The sequence below is a fragment of the Mobula hypostoma genome, chromosome 21 (genome assembly GCF_963921235.1).
Source record: "Mobula hypostoma chromosome 21, sMobHyp1.1, whole genome shotgun sequence".
In the NCBI taxonomy this organism is placed as follows: domain Eukaryota; kingdom Metazoa; phylum Chordata; class Chondrichthyes; order Myliobatiformes; family Myliobatidae; genus Mobula; species Mobula hypostoma.
In genome coordinates this window covers 58,507,354-58,525,513 of record NC_086117.1, presented here as the reverse complement: position 1 = coordinate 58,525,513, position 18,160 = coordinate 58,507,354, and the positions used below count along the sequence as shown (strand labels likewise).

Sequence of the window (18,160 nt, the reverse complement as noted above, 5' to 3'; positions counted from 1 at the left end):
ATATTAAACTTGATTCTAATTAAGGGAAACTGTTGCCTGATAAACCTGTTGGAATTCTTTGAAGCAATAACAAGCAGGATAGACAAAGGAGGATGTTGTGTACTTAGATTTTTAGAAGGCTTTTTATATGAGGCTGCTAAACAAGAGCCTATGTGTGGAATTACAGGAAAAATACTAGCGTGGACTGTGAATTGGCTGATTGGCAGGAGTGGGAATAAAGAGAGCCTTTTCTGGTTGTCTGCTGGTGAGCAGTGGTGTTCCACAGGGTTCTGTGTTGGGACCGGTTCTTTGAACATTGCATGTCAATGATGTGAGTGAAGGAATTGATGGTTTTGTAGCCATTTTTGCAGGCGATACGAAGATTGATGAAGGGTCAGGGAGTGTTGAGGAAGCAGGGATATTGCAGAAGGTCTGAGACAGATTAGGAGAATGGACAAACAAGTAGCAGATGGGATACAGTGAAGGGAAGGGTATGATTATGCACTTTGGTAGAAGGAATAAAAGTGTAGTCTACTTTCCAAACAGGAAGAAAATATCACATTCTGAGCTATAAAGGGACTTGGGAGTCCTCAACAGCTGTACTGTAGAGCGTTGTGCTAGCCTCTACACCATTGTTATGCCTGCTGGTATTATCCATTTCCACCCTGGAAAAAGTCTCTGGCTAAACACTCAGTTTATGTCTCTTGTCATTTTGGGCACCACCATCAAGTCACCTCTCATCCTTCTTCTCTCCAAACAGAAAAGCTCCAGCTTGTTCAACCTCATGAGACACGCTCTCTAATCCAGGCAGCATCCGGGTAAATCTCCTCTGCACCCTCACTAAAGCTACCACATCCTTCCTGTAATGAGGCGACCAGAGCTGAACACAATAGTTGGCCGTGTCTAAATCCCAAAGCTCCCTCCAGTACAACACGGTGAGAGCAGCTTCACCTGGGTGTCTGCAGTGGTTCAATACTGCAGCTCTCCAAGGGTAAATGGGAGATGGTCAATACATTCTGGTCTTGCTATCAATACCATATTAACTGCAGATACCCTCTACTGGCATCAGGTAACTTAATAAACAGAATCAGAATCAGGTTTAAAACCACAGGCACATGTCATGATATTTAAAAACGCAAACAACAGGAATTCTGCAGATGCTGGAAATTCAAGCAACACACATCAAAGTTGCTGGTGAACGCAGCAGGCCAGGCAGCATCTCTAGGAAGAGGCGCAGTCGACGTTTCAGGCCGAGACCCTTCGTCAGGACTAACTGAAGGAAGAGTGAGTAGGAGATTTGAAAGTTGGAGGGGGAGGGGGAGATCCAAAATGATAGGAGAAGACAGGAGGGGGAGGGATGGAGCCAAGAGCTGGACAGGTGATTGGCAAAGGGGATATGAGAGGATCATGGGACAGGAGGTCCGGGAAGAAAGACAAGGGGGGGGAGGAACCCATGTCCCCCTCCCCCTCCAACTATCAAATCTCTTACTCACTCTTCCTTCAGTTAGTCCTGACGAAGGGTCTCGGCCTGAAACGTCGACTGCACCTCTTCCTAGAGATGCTGCCTGGCCTGCTGCGTTGGGTAGCCTACAACCTGATGGCATGAACATCGACTTCTCTAACTTCCGCTAATGCCCCACCTCCCCCTCGTACCCCATCTGTTACTTATTTTTATACACACATTCTTTCTCTCACTCTCCTTTTTCTCCCTCTGTCCCTCTGAATATACCCCTTGCCCATCCTCTGGGTTCCCCCCCACCCCTGTCTTTCTTCCCGGACCTCCTGTCCCATGATCCTCTCATATCCCTTTTGCCAATCACCTGTCCAGCTCTTGGCTGCATCCCTCCCCCTCCTGTCTTCTCCTATCATTTTGGATCTCCCCCTCCCCCTCCAACTTTCAAATCCCTTACTCACTCTTCCTTCAGTTAGTCCTGACGAAGGGTCTCGGCCTGAAACGTCGACTGCGCCTCTTCCTAGAGATGCTGCCTAGCCTGCTGCGTTCACCAGCAACTTTGATGTGCGTCATGATATTTGTTGTCTTTCTGGCAGCAGTACGATGTAATAGATTATAATAGAAAATAATGTGAATTACTACATATATAGCTAAGTTAAATAAACAGAGGAAAATAGAAATTAAAAAAGTAATTAAGTACTGTTCTTGGGTTCAATGTCCATTCAGAAATCGGATGGCAGGGGGAAGAAATTGTTCCTGAACCATTGAGTGTGTGTCTTCAGGCTCCTGCACCTCCTTCCTGATGGTATCATTGAGAAGAGGGCATGTCCTGGGTAGTGGGGGTTCTTAATGACAGGCACGCCTTGTTGAGGCATGGCTCCTTGAAGATGTCCTACATACCTGGAGGTTAGTACCCACAATGGAGCTAAGTTTACAACTCTCTGCACCTTACTTCCATCCTGTGCAGTAGCCCCTTCCCCTTCCCCGAGTTAGACTGCTCTCCACGGCATATCTGTAGAAATCTCAGAACAAGGTTAAGGCTGCTGGACACAATGTGACAGATTGTGAACAGTTTGTAACAATGAACACGGAGAGAAAGAATAGTGCATTTCTCCCAACTGCGGGAGAGAGAATGAAAAATCTCTTGAAATATGTGGGGACGCAAACTGCTCGCCAGTGTGAGGGTCCCTGACCAACCTCCCCGGCTCTTTTTAACACAGCTTATTTATGCAATTGCCCTTTTAAGAAAAGCCTCGCTAGAAGCGCGGCCCCGGACACCAAACACTCCGCCCTCCTTCCACCTCGCAGTGTGCGAGCGCTCGTGCGCGCGGGCTCCCGGGAACGCGCTTTCGTCCTCCTCACTCATACACAGGTGAATGAACTGGCGGAGGACACGCCAGTGAGAGGATTCTCTGCTCCGGGACGATGGCAGGGAGGCTGGTTCGAATCGCGGCGCTGGTGATAACCTGGAGTGTCGCGGCTGCAACCCGCACGGTAGGTGGGGGCAAAAGAAAAATACACGGGAGCTTTAGACAAAACCGTAACTCGGAATAATTATGTTTTTTTTAAGTACCCATCCCACACTCTTATGCACGGTTGCATAGCAGTTGAAATTGAGTTTATTTGTTTTGAAAGGCGCTGTTAAAACTTGAAACTTTACATTTAGCGGAGGGGGCTTTTCGTTTGTTGCAACTTTGATCGGCATTTTGGGAAAATGTTTTCGTCAATGAGTAAACGAAATCATGCTCGCGACTTTAGAGTTGTATGTTTACAAGGTTGCGCGTCGAGCACCTATGTATTGAATTGTGGAAAGATGATGTTCGAAACATTTGAAATAAAAAACACCTCGAATTTATTATTGATGTAATCTTCTGCCTTATATTTAAAATAAATCTCCTGAGGGTCTGGTGCATAATTTCCATTTAAAATCGGGGCTGCTTTTTGTCTTTAAGCGACTGTTTTGGTTCCTGAGGCGCCTTTTTTTCAGTCAGTACAAATAGCATCAGAGAGCGGGGACGGTTTCAAATATTCCCACAGATTGGCTCGTAGACCGTCTAACATCCGTAAACTGTCCAGGCTGCCTCTATAGTCCGTGACTGTGTTGACGATGATTGTTTTCACGGGGCTACGAGAAAATACACGCTCTGGCCTCTGGAGTGCCCGGTAATCCATTCCCTTTGTAAACCCGTCCTTCCCTGGCCGGGAGGGGAAATAAACTTTCCGGCTCTGGAGGTGTACATATCTGCCTGTCTTACTCCTTCATAAATGGAGGTTTTGTAACGCGTTTTAAAACGGGGGGTGCGGGGGAGTCAGCATATGAAATGACCCCCATTTTAATGGCCTTCTTTGCTCTTACCGTTTTAAACCACCTCCTCCTCCTCCCCCCCCCTAATTATATTGGCCGAAGGGGCTGCGATAAATGTTGCCTTTGTTTCAGTAACAGCGAGACCCGAGGGCTGTTTTTGATCACCCGTTCATCCGCCCCTCCCGTGTTGTATCCCCTATCGTGCGGGACACGTGGAAATGTCGATAGAGCACCGGGTGACAATATATCGGCATTAATATGAAGCCGCTGTTATGGAGACCCAGTTATTCCTCTCCCCCCCCCCCGGCTCCCCCACGCCGCCTACTTTAGGTAATATCTCTGCCTCTTCCCGCCCTGTTGTTTTTCTGAACTGATCTCATCAAAAAGTGAGAGCGTTAAATCTGTTCAGGCTGTGTCTAAGACTGTTCACAGCATTGTGTAGACGTGTACGGGTGTAAAATGGTCCATATACGCCTTTTTCTTTGTTCACAATGGCAGTGTTTGTTGTCTGTCCCTTAGCTGAGAACCCGTTAACAATAAGTCACCTGGTAGAGTTGAAGTCCCTTTCTGATCAGTCTGAATGAGGAGAGCAGATCAGAGTCAGGTCTGATATCACTGGCATATGTCGTGAAATGCATTGTTTTGTGGCATCAGAACATTGCAATACAGAATGAAAAATATAAATTACAATAAGAAATGTACATGCAGTACTCTGCAATATATGTTGTACAGTATTGACCAGATCAGAATCACTGTCATATGTCGTGAAATTTGTTTGGCAGCAGTATATTAATAAAAACTATAAATTATAACAAGAAATTTACATACAGTCTTAAGCACCCCAAGCTTTGCAAGATAGAAATTAAACATCTCATTGGTTAAACAAGAAAAGGTTCCATGATTTGCTTTTGTATTTACAGAACAGTGTAAGAACCTAAGGCATGGATAGCAAAGGTGTTTAAGACTTTTGCACTGTTGGAGTGGAGAGTGAGTTTGTTATCTTGTGGCAGCAAAGGATGTGGGAATGGTGAGGGTGGAGCACCGTGGGAGGGTTGTGGGACAGGTGGCAGAGAAGGAGTGCCAGGGGAGGGGTGACACGGCTGTGGATACACACAGCCCTGAGACAAGGTCATTTGATTCCAAACAACTGTTTTTTTGATCATTACAGAATGTCTCTCTGGTGCTTTCCACTCCCTCCCCTCTCCCTTCCCCTTTTCCCAACCACGATTCCCCTCTCACTGCCCCCTTCCCACTCTCAGTCCACAATAGAGACCCAGATCAGAATCAGGTTTATCATCACTCACATATGTCATTAAATTTGGTTTTTTTGTGTGGCAGCAGTACAGTGCAATACATAAAATTACTACAGTACTGTGTAAAAGTCTGGGCACCCCAGCTGTATATATGTGTGTGCCTAAGATGTTTGCACAGTACTATATAAATAAATAAATGCAAAAAGAAGGCAGTGTACTTGGGTTCATTGTCCATTCGGAAATCTATGGTGGTGGTGAAGAATTGTTCTTAAACATTGATTGCTTCCCTTGAAGAGCATTAATTAACCAGAGGGTTGTTTTTCTAAAATCTGCTGGCTTCAGGAGTAACATCTCCAGGATTGTATTTTTTAAAATATGCACTTTTTATGAAATAATCTTTTCAAATTTTTGTTTGAAACTATGGTTTTACTGTGGTGGATGTTGTTTTAAATGTTTCTGCAGTTTCTAAATGACACATTCCAGTCTTGGAAAGTTACCCAAAGTTAAAACAAGTAGTTTGTTAGTTCAGCCCATCCCTCCTACAGGGGCGTAAGCTGCTGACAACAGCTGCCAGGGTCCACTGTCCTGGGCCACTCTGGTGGTGGTCCTGGGTGACAGAAGGATGATTGGCCCTGTGGTGTCCACAGAATCGTGTCTTTCATCACATGACTTCATTTGCCTTCCAGGTGAAATTCTTTCCTCTCCCGGGGATGGGGTTGCTGACAAGCTCCCCTCCTCTCACATCCAGGCTTAGGTAGAATTTGTGAAGTATCAAAATGATGTTGACGTATCAGAATCAGATTTAATATCACCGGCATACATTGTGAGATATGTTAACTTTGTGGCAGCAGTATAATACAATACATGATACAGAGAAGAAATCTGAATTACAGTAAGTATATATATAATAGTTAAAATACGTAGTGCAGAAACAGAAATTAAAAAAAGTAATTGGGTAGTGTTTGTTCATAGCCTCAATGTCCATTCAAAGATTGGATGGCAGAGGGGAAGCAGCTGTTCCTGAGTGTGTGTCTTCAGGCTTCTGTACGTCCTCCCTAATGGTAACAATGAGAAGAGGCATGTCCTGGGTGATGGGGGTCCTTAATGATGGACGCTGCCTTTTTGAGGCATCGCTCCTTGAAGATGTCCTGGATACTACAGAGGCTAGTGCCCAGGATGCAGCTGAATAAGTTTACAACTCTTGCTTTGATCCTTTGCAGTAGCCCCTACCCCAAAACCCAACCCATACCAGACGGTGACATAGCCAGTTAGAATGTTGTTCATGGTACATCTGTAGAAATTTTTGAGTGTTTTAGGCAACAAACCAACTCTCCTCAAACTCCAAATGAAATATAACCACTGTCTTGCCTTCTTTATATCTGCATCGATATGTTGGGACCAGGTTGGGTCCTCAGAGGTAATAATACCCAGGAATTTGAAATTGCTCACTCGCTCCACTTCTGATCCCTCTACGAGGACTGGTGTGTGCTTCCTCATCTTGCCCTGCAAATTTACAAAGGAAGGGCTAATTCAAGATAATTGGAAGTGGAAAAACTTGTTTTGATCTGGGAATCGGTGCTTGCATGGGTTCTAAGTTAGCTGAACATATAGTCAGGAAGAAGACATCAGCCCAGCATTGTGGCAGGGAGGGGAACGTTATCAATTTGACCATTTTTCCCGTAGGTGTTTCAACAGATCCCTATTGTGCCTATATGTGGTTGGTCCCAGAGTGCACTGTGGTTGGGGAGAGGACCATTCCACTGCTGTTCAGTGCACACCCCTGGGCAGGGGGTGGGGGTGAGGCAAGGAACCAGTACTTTGTAGAACTGAAGACATGAGACGGCAAACTCAAGCTTGTTCAATGGTTACATTTAATTTCAGGGAATGTATACAGTATGCAACCTGAAATTCTTACTCTTCCCAGACACCCATGTGAAACCCTGTAGAATGAATAACAGAGAAATACAGAACCCCAAAGTCCCCCTCCTCCAGTTATTCCAGCAGAAAGCATCAGTCTCCCCCACCACACACCGTGCAAACAATAGCAAAAGCCCCCAAAGAGACCGTAATCTAGAGTTAGTTAACAACCCCTGTTCATCCCAAGAGTTCAACATCCCGGGGGGGGGGGGGGGTCTGTCTCTCTCTCTCTCTCTCTCCCTCTCCCTCTCCCGAGAGAGAGAAAGGAAGGTATCACTCCTTCCACATCAAGACAGGAGACATACAGCTCGCTGTTTCGATCACCGCAGGATCGCTTTAGAGTTCCCCCAACTTGAGAATCAGCAACAAGCTCTCTCTCACCATCTAGAGAGAGAGATCATTTGAGTGCAGAGGCACCCAATGGCCACACCCACTGCCTCGATGCTCTGATCCCCCACAACACTTCAGTTGGGCGACATCGGCAAGGTATCAGGTTGTTCCATGGACGCAGAGCAGCACGTCTTCCTGGAGGTATCGAAAACACTAGGCTGCTCGGTGAGCTGTGAGAGCAGGAACCTACTGCCGTGAAGAGCCGCAGTTTGAGTGCAGGTGCAGATTACGGGCTCTGACAGGACCCCTGCTACCTTGAAAAGGAGAGAAGAGACATTAAAGAGAATTTAAACAGTTTCGCAGATGAACTGAGGTCAGTCTCTGGCACCATCTTTAGCTCCTCCCCCTTCATTTAGCTCTTATTTCCAGTACACAAATAGAACATAGAACGTAGAATAGTACAGGCCCTTTGGCCCACAATGTTCTGCCAACCCTTAAACCCTGCCTCCCATATAACCCCCCCCCCACCTTAAATTCCTCCATATACCTGTCTAGTAGTCTCTTAAATTTCACTAGTGTATCTGCCTCCACCACTGACTCAGGCAGTGCATTCCACGCACCAACCACTCTCTGAGTAAAAAACCTTCCTCTAATATCCCCCTTGAACTTCCCACTCCTGACCTTAAAGCCATGTCCTCTTGTACTGAGTAGTGGTGCCCTGGGGAAGAGGCACTGGCTGTCCACTCTTAATATCTTGCATACCTCTTTCATGTCTCCTCTCATCCTCCTTCTCTCCAGAGAGTAAAGCCCTAGCTCCCTTAATCTTTGATCATAATCCATACTTTCTAAACCAGGCAGCATCCTGGAAAATCTCCTCTGTAGCCTTTCCAATGCTTTCACATCCTTCCTATAGTGAGGCGACCAGAACTGGACACAGTACTCCAAATATGGCCTAATCAGAGTTTTATAGAGCTGCATCATTACACCGTGACTCTTAAACTCTATCCCTCGACTTGTGAAAGCTAATAGCCCATAAGCTTTCTTAACTACCCTATCTACCTGTGAGGCAACTTTCAGGGATCTGTGAACATGTACCCCCAGATCCCTCTGCTCCTCCACACTACCAAGTATCCTGCCATTTACTTTGTACTCTGCCTTGGAGTTTGTCCTTCCAAAGTGTACCACCTCACACTTCTCCGGGTTGAACTCCATCTGCCACTTCTCAGCCCACTTCTGCATCCTATCGATGTCTCTCTGCAATCTTTGACAATCCTCTTCACTATCTACAACACCACCAACCTTTGTGTCATCTGCAAACTTGCCAACCCACCCTTCTACCCCCACATCCAAGTCGTTAATAAAAATCACGAAAAGTAGAGGTCCCAGAACCGATCCTTGTGGGACACCACTAGTCACAACCCTCCAATCTGAATGTACTCCCTCCGCCACCACCCTCTGCCTTCTGCAGGCAAGCCAATTCTGAATCCACCTGGCCAAACTTCCCTGGATCCCATGCCTTCTGACTTTCTGAATAAGCCTACCATGTGGAACCTTGTCAAATGCCTTACTAAAATCCATGTAGATCACATCCACTGCACTACCCTCATCTATATGCCTGGTCACCTCCTCAAAGAACTCTATCAGGCTTGTTAGACACGATCTGCCTATGTAAAGGAGAATGAAATAATTGTTATCTGGATCCTATGCAGCACAAAAAAAAATAAAAATGCCTTAAGAATTAGTACATAAACTGCAACTGCATAGTCCCTCCCCTCCCTCCAGATCAGAGTGTGAAGCCATGGGAGCAGGTGGTGGATGGTCGTATGAACAACTGGTACATACCACAAATCCTGGTTATGTGACCACTGATGCCAGGCAGACAATCTCTGCAGAGTATTGATAGTGGCTGCGATCACCATTCTTGTAAAGACACTGCCCAGAAGAAGGCGATGGCAAACCACTTCTGTTGGCCAAGAACAATCATGGTCATGGAAAGAGTGGGATCCGTTATTGATGTTGCTGGCTCTTTTCTGGCGACTTTGTGTGCATGTTCTTGATGGCGGATAGGCTGGTGCCTGTGATGCTTTGGGCAGTTTTGGCTACCCGTTGTGGAGCCTTCCTGTCTGCTGTAGTACGGTCTCTGTACCATGCAGTGATGCATCTTGTTCAGATACTCTAATGCTGGGATCTGGAGCAACAAGAAATCTGCCGCAGGACATCGGCAGGTTGAGCAGGGACCGTGTGGTGGGGCGGGAGCGGGGAGAGCAGAAAGGAAAGGAACGGTTGACATTTCAGGAGTGGTGCAACCATTTGACCCAAAGTATTGCTTGTCCCTCTTGGCCCAAGGATGCTGCTCGACCTGCTAAATTCCCCAGGTTAATGGTTCTTAGAACTGGCTTGGGTGTGAGGTGTTCAGTGATGTACTGCACCATGCAATTCTCTAACTCTAGTCGTAGAACAGGCCCTTCAGCCCATTATGTTGTGCCAAGGTTTTAACCTACTCCAAGATCAATACAGTGCTTTCCTTCCCCATATCTTTCCTTCCTCCTTTCTTTCATCCATGTACCTATCTACAAGTCTCTTAAATGTCCCTAACGTAGCTGCCTCTGGCAGGGCGTTCCATGTACCCCTGTTTAAAAAAAAACAACTACTACCTCTAATATTCCCCTCTGTACTTACCTCCAATCATAAGATTGTCTCCTTGTATTAGCCATTTTGCCCTGGGTAAAAGTCTCTGACTTTCCACTTGAATTATGCCCCTCATCGTCTTATATGCCTCTTTCAAGTCATCTCTCATCCTTCTTTGCTCCAAAGAGAAAGCCCTAGCTCACTCAGCCTTTCCTTATAAGACACGTTCTCTAATCCGGGCAACGTCCTCGCGAATCTCATCTGCGTCCTCTCTAAAGCTTCCGCATCAGATTAAGGAAATGTGTAGAGATAATAGGGTTGTTGTCATGGGGGATTTCAACTTTCCTGATATACACTGGGACCTTCTTAGTGCACGGGGTTTAGATGAGGCAGAATTTGTTAAGTGTTTCCATGAAGGTTTCTTAAATCAATGTGTGGACGGTCCAATGAGCGGAAGAGCCGTACTGGACCTGGTGTTGGGTAATGAGCCTGGCCAGGTGACTGACCTTTCAGTGGGTGAACAGTTAGGGAACAGTGACCACAGCTCCTTAACTGTTAGGATAGCTATAGATAAGACTTGGTATGGCACTTGTGAGAGAGTTTTAAATTGGAGTAAGGCAAATTATGAGGCCATTTGGCAGGAACTAAGCAGTGTTAATGGGGAACACTTTTTCTCTGGCAAGTCCACATCAGACATGTGGAAGGTGTTTAAAGGGCAATTACACAGAGTACAGGAAAGGCAGGTTCCTGTTACAAGGAAGGATGGGGATGGAAAGGTAAGAGAACCTCGGATGTCCCGAGAGACGATGAATTTAGTCAAAAAGAAAAAGGAAAAAGTATGTGAAGCTTTGGAAATTAGGATCAAACAGAGCACATGGGGATTGTAAAGAAGCCAGAAAAGAGCTAAAGGGAATTAGGAAAACCTGGAGGGGCCATGAAAAGTTTTTGGCAGTAGGATTAAGGTGAATCCCAATGCATTCTACACATACATCAAGAGCATGAGGCTAACTAGGGAGAGGGTGGGACCACTCGAATAAAGAGGGGATATTTGCTTAGGTGCAGAGAATGTGGGCAAGGTACTTAATGAGTACTTTGCTTCAGTATTTGCCAAGGAAAAGAACATGGAGGACCAGGAGTGTATAAGTAAGTTAGGGTGTTTGGAGGTCATCAAGGAGGAAGTGTTAGGCCTCCTAATGAGTATTAAAGTGGCTAAATCCCCCAGGCCTGATGGGATTTACCCCAGGTTTTTGAAGGAGGCAAGAGATGAGATTGCTGGGTCCCTGACCAGTATCTTCATGTCCTCTACAACCACAGGCGAAGTCTGGAGGACTGGCGAGTGGCTAATGTTGTACCTCTATTTAAAAAGGGAACAAGGGAAAATATTGGGAACTTTTCACCGTTGAGTTTTATATCGGTTGTAGGGAAATTGCTGGAGAAAATTCTTAGGGATAGGATATCTGAGCATTTGGAAATCCATGGTTTAATTATAGTCATAGTCATACTTTATTGATCCCGAGAGAAATTGGTTTTCGTTAGTTGCACCAACCAAGAATAGAGTATAAATAAAGCAATATAAAACCATAAATAATTAAATAGTAATATGTAAATGCCAGGAAATAAGTCCAGGACCAGCCTATTGGCTCAGGGTGTCTGACCATCCAAGGGAGGAGTTGTAAAGTTTGATGGCCACAGGCAGGAATGACTTGTGTTGCATCTCGGTGGGATGAGCATGGCTTTGTGTGGGGCAAGTCGTCCCTTACCAACTCGATTGAGTTTTTTGGCAAGGCAATGAGAGAGATTGAGGTTAAGATGGTGACAAATTCTCTCATGAGAGGCTAATCCAGAATGAAATGCAAGGGGTCTGCAGCAAATTGGCTGCTTGGACTCAGAACAGGATTGTGCGCAGAAGACAGAGGGTGGTCTTTGAAGGGATTTGTTCAAGCTGGAGGTCTGCAATTAGTGGAATTTTGCAGGAATCTCTGCTAAGAGCTCTGCTATTTGTGATGTATATATAGTGCCTATCAAAGTGTTCACCCCCCTGTGTTTTACAATATTGAATCACAGTGGACTTAATAAGTAAGTATTCACCCCCTTGCATCTATTAGTAGATGCAGCTCTGGCAGCAATTACTGCCTTGAGTCTGTGTGGATAGGTCTCTATCAGCTTTGCACATCTGGACACTGCAGTTTTTCCCATTCTCCTTTACAAAACTGCTCAAGCTCTGTCAGATTGCATGGGGATCATGAATGAACAGTCCTTTTCAAGTCCAGCCACAAATTCTCAATTGGATTGAAGTCTGGACTCTGACTTGACCACTCCAGGGCATTAACTTTGTTTTTAAGCCATTAAAAGCTTTGCCTTTATGCTTGGGGTCATTGCCTTGCTGGGAAACCAATCTTCTCCCACGTTGCAGTTAATACTTATGCAATCAATTATTTTGTTTTATATTTGTAATTAATTTAGATCACTTTGTAGAAATCTGTTTTCGCTTTGACACGAAAGTCTTTTCTGTTGATCAGTGTCAAAAAAAAAAGCCAAATGAATCCACTGAGATTCAATGTTGTAAAACAATAAAACATGAAAACTTTCAAGGGGAGTGAATACTTTTTATAGGCACTGTAAATTACCTGGATGAAAATATAGATGGGCGGGTTAGTAAATTTGCAGATGATGCCAAGATTGGTGGAGTTATGGGTAGTATTGAGGACTGGCAAAGAATATAGCATGATATTGATCAGTTGAAGATATGGGCCGAGAAATGGCAGATGGAGTTCAACCCAGATAAATGTGAGGTGTTGCACCTTGGAAGGGTAAATGCAAGGAGACAGTACACTGTTAAAGACAGTGTTGCTGAGCAGAGAGATCTTGGGATCCAAGTTCATATCTCCTTGAACGTGACTACACCAGTTGATAAAATGGTTAAGAACGCTTATGGAATGCTTGTTTTTATTAGTTAAGGCTTTGAGTTCAAAAGTCTGGAGGTTTTTTTGTAAATTTATAAAATTCTGGCTGGTTAGGTCACATCTGGAGTATTGTGTACAGTTCTGGTCACCCCACCATAGGAACGATGTTGAGGCTTTGAAGAGGTTTACCAGGAGGCTACCTGGTTTAGCGGGCATGTGCTATCACGAGAGGCTGGATAAACTTGGGTTGTTTTCTCTGGAGAGCTGGAGGATGTGGGGAGATCTGATGGAGATTTACAAGATCATGAGAAGCGTAGATAGAGTGGACAGGAAATATTTGTTTCCCAGGGGTGAAATATCTAATACCAGAGGGCATGCATTGAAGGTGAGAGGCAGTTGGTTTAAAGGGGGATGTGGGGGGTTAAGTATTTTTTACTCAGCGTGGTGAATGTCTGAAATGTGCTGCCTGATATGGTGGTAGAGGAAAATACATTGGAGGCTTTTAAGGGATGCTTGGATAGGCACACCGATGTAAGGAAGATGGAGGGATGTGGACATGGTGTCGGTAGGAGGGATTAGTGTCTGGGTGTTTTTGATTTGCTTTTTAGGTGGTTCAGCACAACACTGTGGGCCAAATGGCCTCTTCCTGTGCTGTAATGTTCTATGTTCTATCCTTCCTCTAGTGAGGGGACTACAATCAGAATCCAGTTCAGTATCACTGGCATATACCAGGGAATTTGTTGTTATGCGGCAGCAGTACAATGCAATACATAACAAAACTATACGTTATGATATATTTATATTTTAAAACAGTTAAATAAACTGCAAAAAGGGGAAACAGTAGTGAGGTAGTGTTCATGGGTTCAATGTCCATTTAGATATCTGTTGGCAGAGGGGAAGAAGCTGTTTCTGAACCACTGAGTGTGCCTTCAGACTCCTGCACCATCTCCCTCGTGGTAGCAGTGAGAGGAGGACATGTCCTGGATGGTGGGGGCCCTTAATGATGGCGGTAATACTCCAAGTGTGTTCTGACCAAGGTTTTATAGAGCTGCAACGTTACCTCACAGCCCTTGAACTCAATTCCACCGCTCTCCCCCCCCCCACCCTGACTGATGAAGGCCAACACAGCATAAGCTTTCTTAACCACCTATCAGATGGACCCCAAAATCCCTCTGTTCCTCCACAATGCTAAGAATCCTGCTGTTAATCAGGCTAACCTATTTGAGAGGGTGTTATAGAATTGAAGAATTTGGGGGTGGGGGAAATATCCCTGGAAAAGAAGTTGCTTGGGAATTACAATTCCCAGCCTTGAACGATTGCAGAAACATTGTCTTGAGATGCATCGGGTGGCTATACTCACTGGTTGGTAACTGGAGAGGTGGAGGCCTGTCCTCGAGCTGGAGGACTGTCTGCGTGTGAGGATGGATGGGAGAGAGGAACAGAGCTAGTCTGGCTGCCTTCGTTTCATTGCTTGTTGTCTTCTGTTTCTTCTTGTGATCCGTTTTGTTCTGCCGAGCATCGTGGGCGTGTTATATTGACATCGGAATGTGTGGCAACACTTCGGTATATTACAAACACAAAAGCTTCTGCAGGTGCTGGAAATCCAAAGCAATACAGACACAAAACGCTGGAGGAACTCAGCAGGGCAGGCAGCGTCGATGGCAGTGAATAAACAGTCGATGTTTCGGGCCGAGACCCTTCTTCAGGACCGGAAAGGATGGGGAAAGAAGCCAGGATAAGGAGGTGAGGGGAGGGGGAGGGAAGACAAGCTGGCAGGTGATAGGTGAAGCCAGGTGGGCGGGAAGGGGCTAAGAAATAAGAAGCAGGGAGGTGATAGGTGGAAAAGGTAAGACTGGAGAGGAAGGAATCTGATGGGAGAGGGGAGTGGACCACAGGAGAAAGGGAAGGAGGAGGGACACCAGGGGAGATGATGGGCAGCTGAGATGAGGTGAAAGGCGATCCAGAGTGGGGAATGGAACAAGAGGGAAGGGGGGAGTTAGAGAATCAGAATCGGGTTTAGTATTAATGGCGTATGTCGTGAATTTGTTGTTATGTGGCAACAATATAATAGATAATGATAAAAACTATAAATTACAGTTAAATAAGGAGCGCAAAAGGGGGGAAAAGTAGTTAGGTAGTGTTCTTGGGTTCAATGTCCATTCAGAAATCCAATGGCGGAGAAGGGGGATGGCTGGAAAGTGATAGGTGAAGCCAGGTGGGTGGGAAAGGTCGAGCTGGAGAGAGAATCTGATAGGAGAGGAGAAAGTGAAGGAGGAGGGGCAGGTGATAGGCAGGTGGGAAAAGGTAAGAGGCCAGAGTGGGGAAAAGAAGAAGAGGGGAGGGAGAAGAAAATTAATTTTACTGGAAGGAGAAATCGATATTCATGCCATCAGGTTGGAGGCTACCCAGACAGAATACAAGGTGTTGTTCCTCTACCCTTCAGTATATTGGTTGTTAATACAGAGGAATGTGTTTCACTGCATTTTTCGAAGTACATGTGTTAAATATATCTGATCTGGTTTGAAAGTCCTTCAGTTGGTAATGAATGGTTTCCCGGTTTCCTGCCTTGCATCGTTCGCTCTTAGCTTGTTACGAGGGGGCGACACACTGGGGTAATAAAGTAAAGATGTTAGCCAGCTGTAATAGTCCATCAGGAAAAACATACCAAGTCTTAAAGACACAATTAAATACATCTTGATTTAATCGAATGTTGCTCTCACAGACTCAAAAGTTCAAACTGAATTTATTATTAATGTACGTATATTGCCATTTACTACCTCGAGATTAATTTCCTTGCAGGTATCTACAGGAAAATAAAGAAATGTAATAGATTTTACAAAATCTCTACATAAAGGCTGATAAACAACCACTGTGCAAAAAAAAGACACATTGTGCAAATAAAAGGTAACTGAGAGCAAGTTGTAAAGAGCTCTCATCCATTTGTTTTGCCCGTTCCTGCCTCATCTTCTCCATTACTGAAAACAAATTAGTTTTTTCCCTTTCCCAGTCTTGGCAGATGATGCCAAACCTGGAACATTAGCTCTGTTTCTCGATGCATATACCTGACCTGCTGAATATTTCCCACGTGTTCTGTGTTTTGTTTCAGTATTCTATTATCTGTAGTTTTTAAAAATTTCCACGTTAGTTTGGCACCAGAGGTCCATGAGCCAGTCCTCATCAGAGGTGGAGAGGGTCTGCAACTTTAAATTCCTTGGTGTTTGCAATTCAGAGGACCTGTCCTGGGCCCAGTATGTAAGTGCGGAAATGAAGAAACTGTGGCAGTGCCTCTACTTCCTTAGGAGTTTGCGGAGAATTCGGCATGACATCTGAAACTTTGACAAAGTTCTGTAGATGTGTGGTGGAGAGTATGATGACTGGCTGCATCACAGCCTGGTATGGAAACACCAATGCCCTTGAACGGAAAATCCTGCTAAAAGTAGTGGATACGGCGCAGTCCATCACAGGTAAAGCCCTCCCCACCAATGAGCACATCTACACAGAGCACTGTTGCAGGAAAGCAGCATCCATCATCACGACAGGCTCTCTTCTCATTTCTGCCATCAGGAAGATGATACAAGAGCCTCAGGACTCACCTCCAGGTTCAGGAACAGTTATTACCCCTCAGTCACCAGGCTCTTGAGCCAAAGGGTTTAACTTCACTCAACTTCACTTACCCCATCATTGAAGTGTTTCCACAATCAGTTGGCTCTCTTTCTAGGGCTCTTTCTCTCTTGTTCTCAATATCTATCTGTATCTATTAATCATTTCTTTCTTTCTTTCTGTACTTGCACAGTTTGTTGTCTTCTGCACTCTAGTTGAATGCACAAGTTGGCTGGGCTTTTCATTGATTCTGTTATGGTTATTCCTCTATAAATTTATTGAGTATGCCCACAAGTAAATGAATCTCAAGATTGTATATGATGGCATTGATGTCCTTTAATAGTAAATTTACTTTGAACTTTGGGCCGTTATGAGATGATTGAACAGTCCCCTAGTATGATAAGATGGGCTCTTGACCTCACGATCTACCTCATTATGGGCCATGTGCATTATTTGTCTGCCTGAACTGCACTTCCGCTATAACTGTAACACTTATTCTGCATTCTGTTATTGTTTTCCTGTCTACTACTGATGTGATGAGATGATCTGTAAAGACGGCATGCAAAATCAAGTTTTTCACAGTACCTAGGTACATGTGACAATAATAAGACCAAAAGACATGGGCGTAGAAGTAATAATAAACCAGCTTTCCCACTGGTAACTATGGGAACAATCCCATAGCTCTAATTCATGTCTACCTACTGACCTGTACTCTTCAAATTATTCTCTCCCATCAACTGCCTTTTGATTCTTTATATCATTTACAGCAACCAGTTAACCTACCAGCACATGGTTCTGTTCCTTTGAAGAACCAAAGAGCTGCATGGAAACCCACAATCTCATTCACACAACATACAAATTCCTCAGAGACAACATGTGAGGTTGGGATCTGCCGTGAGACAGAAACACAAGCAGGTGCCTTTCTTTTTGCTCTCAGTGTGGTTCTTTCTTGTAGAATTTGTGAACGCTGCTTATCCAATAATCAGTATCTGGTTTAATATCACTGGCATATGTCGTGGTTTGTTTTCGTGGCAGTGGTACAATGTGTTACATGATACAGTATAGAGAAAACTGTGAATTACAATAAGTATATATTAACTAGTTAAAATAGAAATATTTTTGTGCAAAAATAGAAGTTAAAAAAAAGTAGTGAGGCAGTGTTCATGGGTTCACTGTCCATTTAGAAATTGATTCCTATGATGCTGCTGCAGGCAAGTTTTTCATTACACCTGTGCATACAGTCCTGTGCAAAAGTGCTTTATATATGTGTACACTATATGTGTGTGTGTGTGTATATATATATATAGCCAGAGAGCCTAAGATTTTTGCACAGTAGTGTAGTGCTGCTTCCAAACAAAAACATTTAAGACGTGAATGATGATGAACGTGATTCTGATCTGGGTCTCTATTGTGGACTGGGAGTGGGAAGGGGGCAGGGAGAGGGGAATCATGGTTGGGAAAAGGGGAAGGGAGAGGGGAGGGAGCAGGAAGCACCAGAGAGACGTTCTGTAATGACCAATAAACCAATTGTCTACAATCAAATGACTTTGCCTGGTGTCTCGGGGTGCGTCTGCACCCACGCTGCCATTGCCTGCCCCCTGGCACTCTTTCTCTGCCGCCTGTCCCACACCCCTACCACGGCACTACACCGTCACTATTTCCACACCCTTTGCTCTCAACAGATTTGCAAACTTGCTTTCTAAGTTCTAAGTAAAATTTATTATCAAAAGTACTTTATTATCAAAGTATTATCAAAGTCACCACATACAACCCTGAGATTCATTTTCCTGTG

At 44.7% G+C, this 18,160-nt stretch overlaps 1 protein-coding gene across 2 annotated transcripts in view; it reads left to right on the top strand.

Moving 5' to 3' along the window:
- The first annotated feature begins 2,791 nt into the window (after window positions 1-2,791).
- si:dkey-112e17.1 (uncharacterized) overlaps window positions 2,792-18,160 on the top strand; it is an 89,969-nt gene continuing 74,600 nt past the window's right edge. The window contains exon 1 of one of the 2 annotated variants that reach the window (XM_063073218.1): window positions 2,792-2,926. In XM_063073218.1, coding sequence (XP_062929288.1) covers window positions 2,858-2,926 — 69 coding nt within the window. In that variant the 5' untranslated portion in view covers window positions 2,792-2,857. Of the gene's footprint in view, window positions 2,931-18,160 lie in introns of both variants that reach the window. The other variant, XM_063073217.1, reaches the window with a different exon arrangement.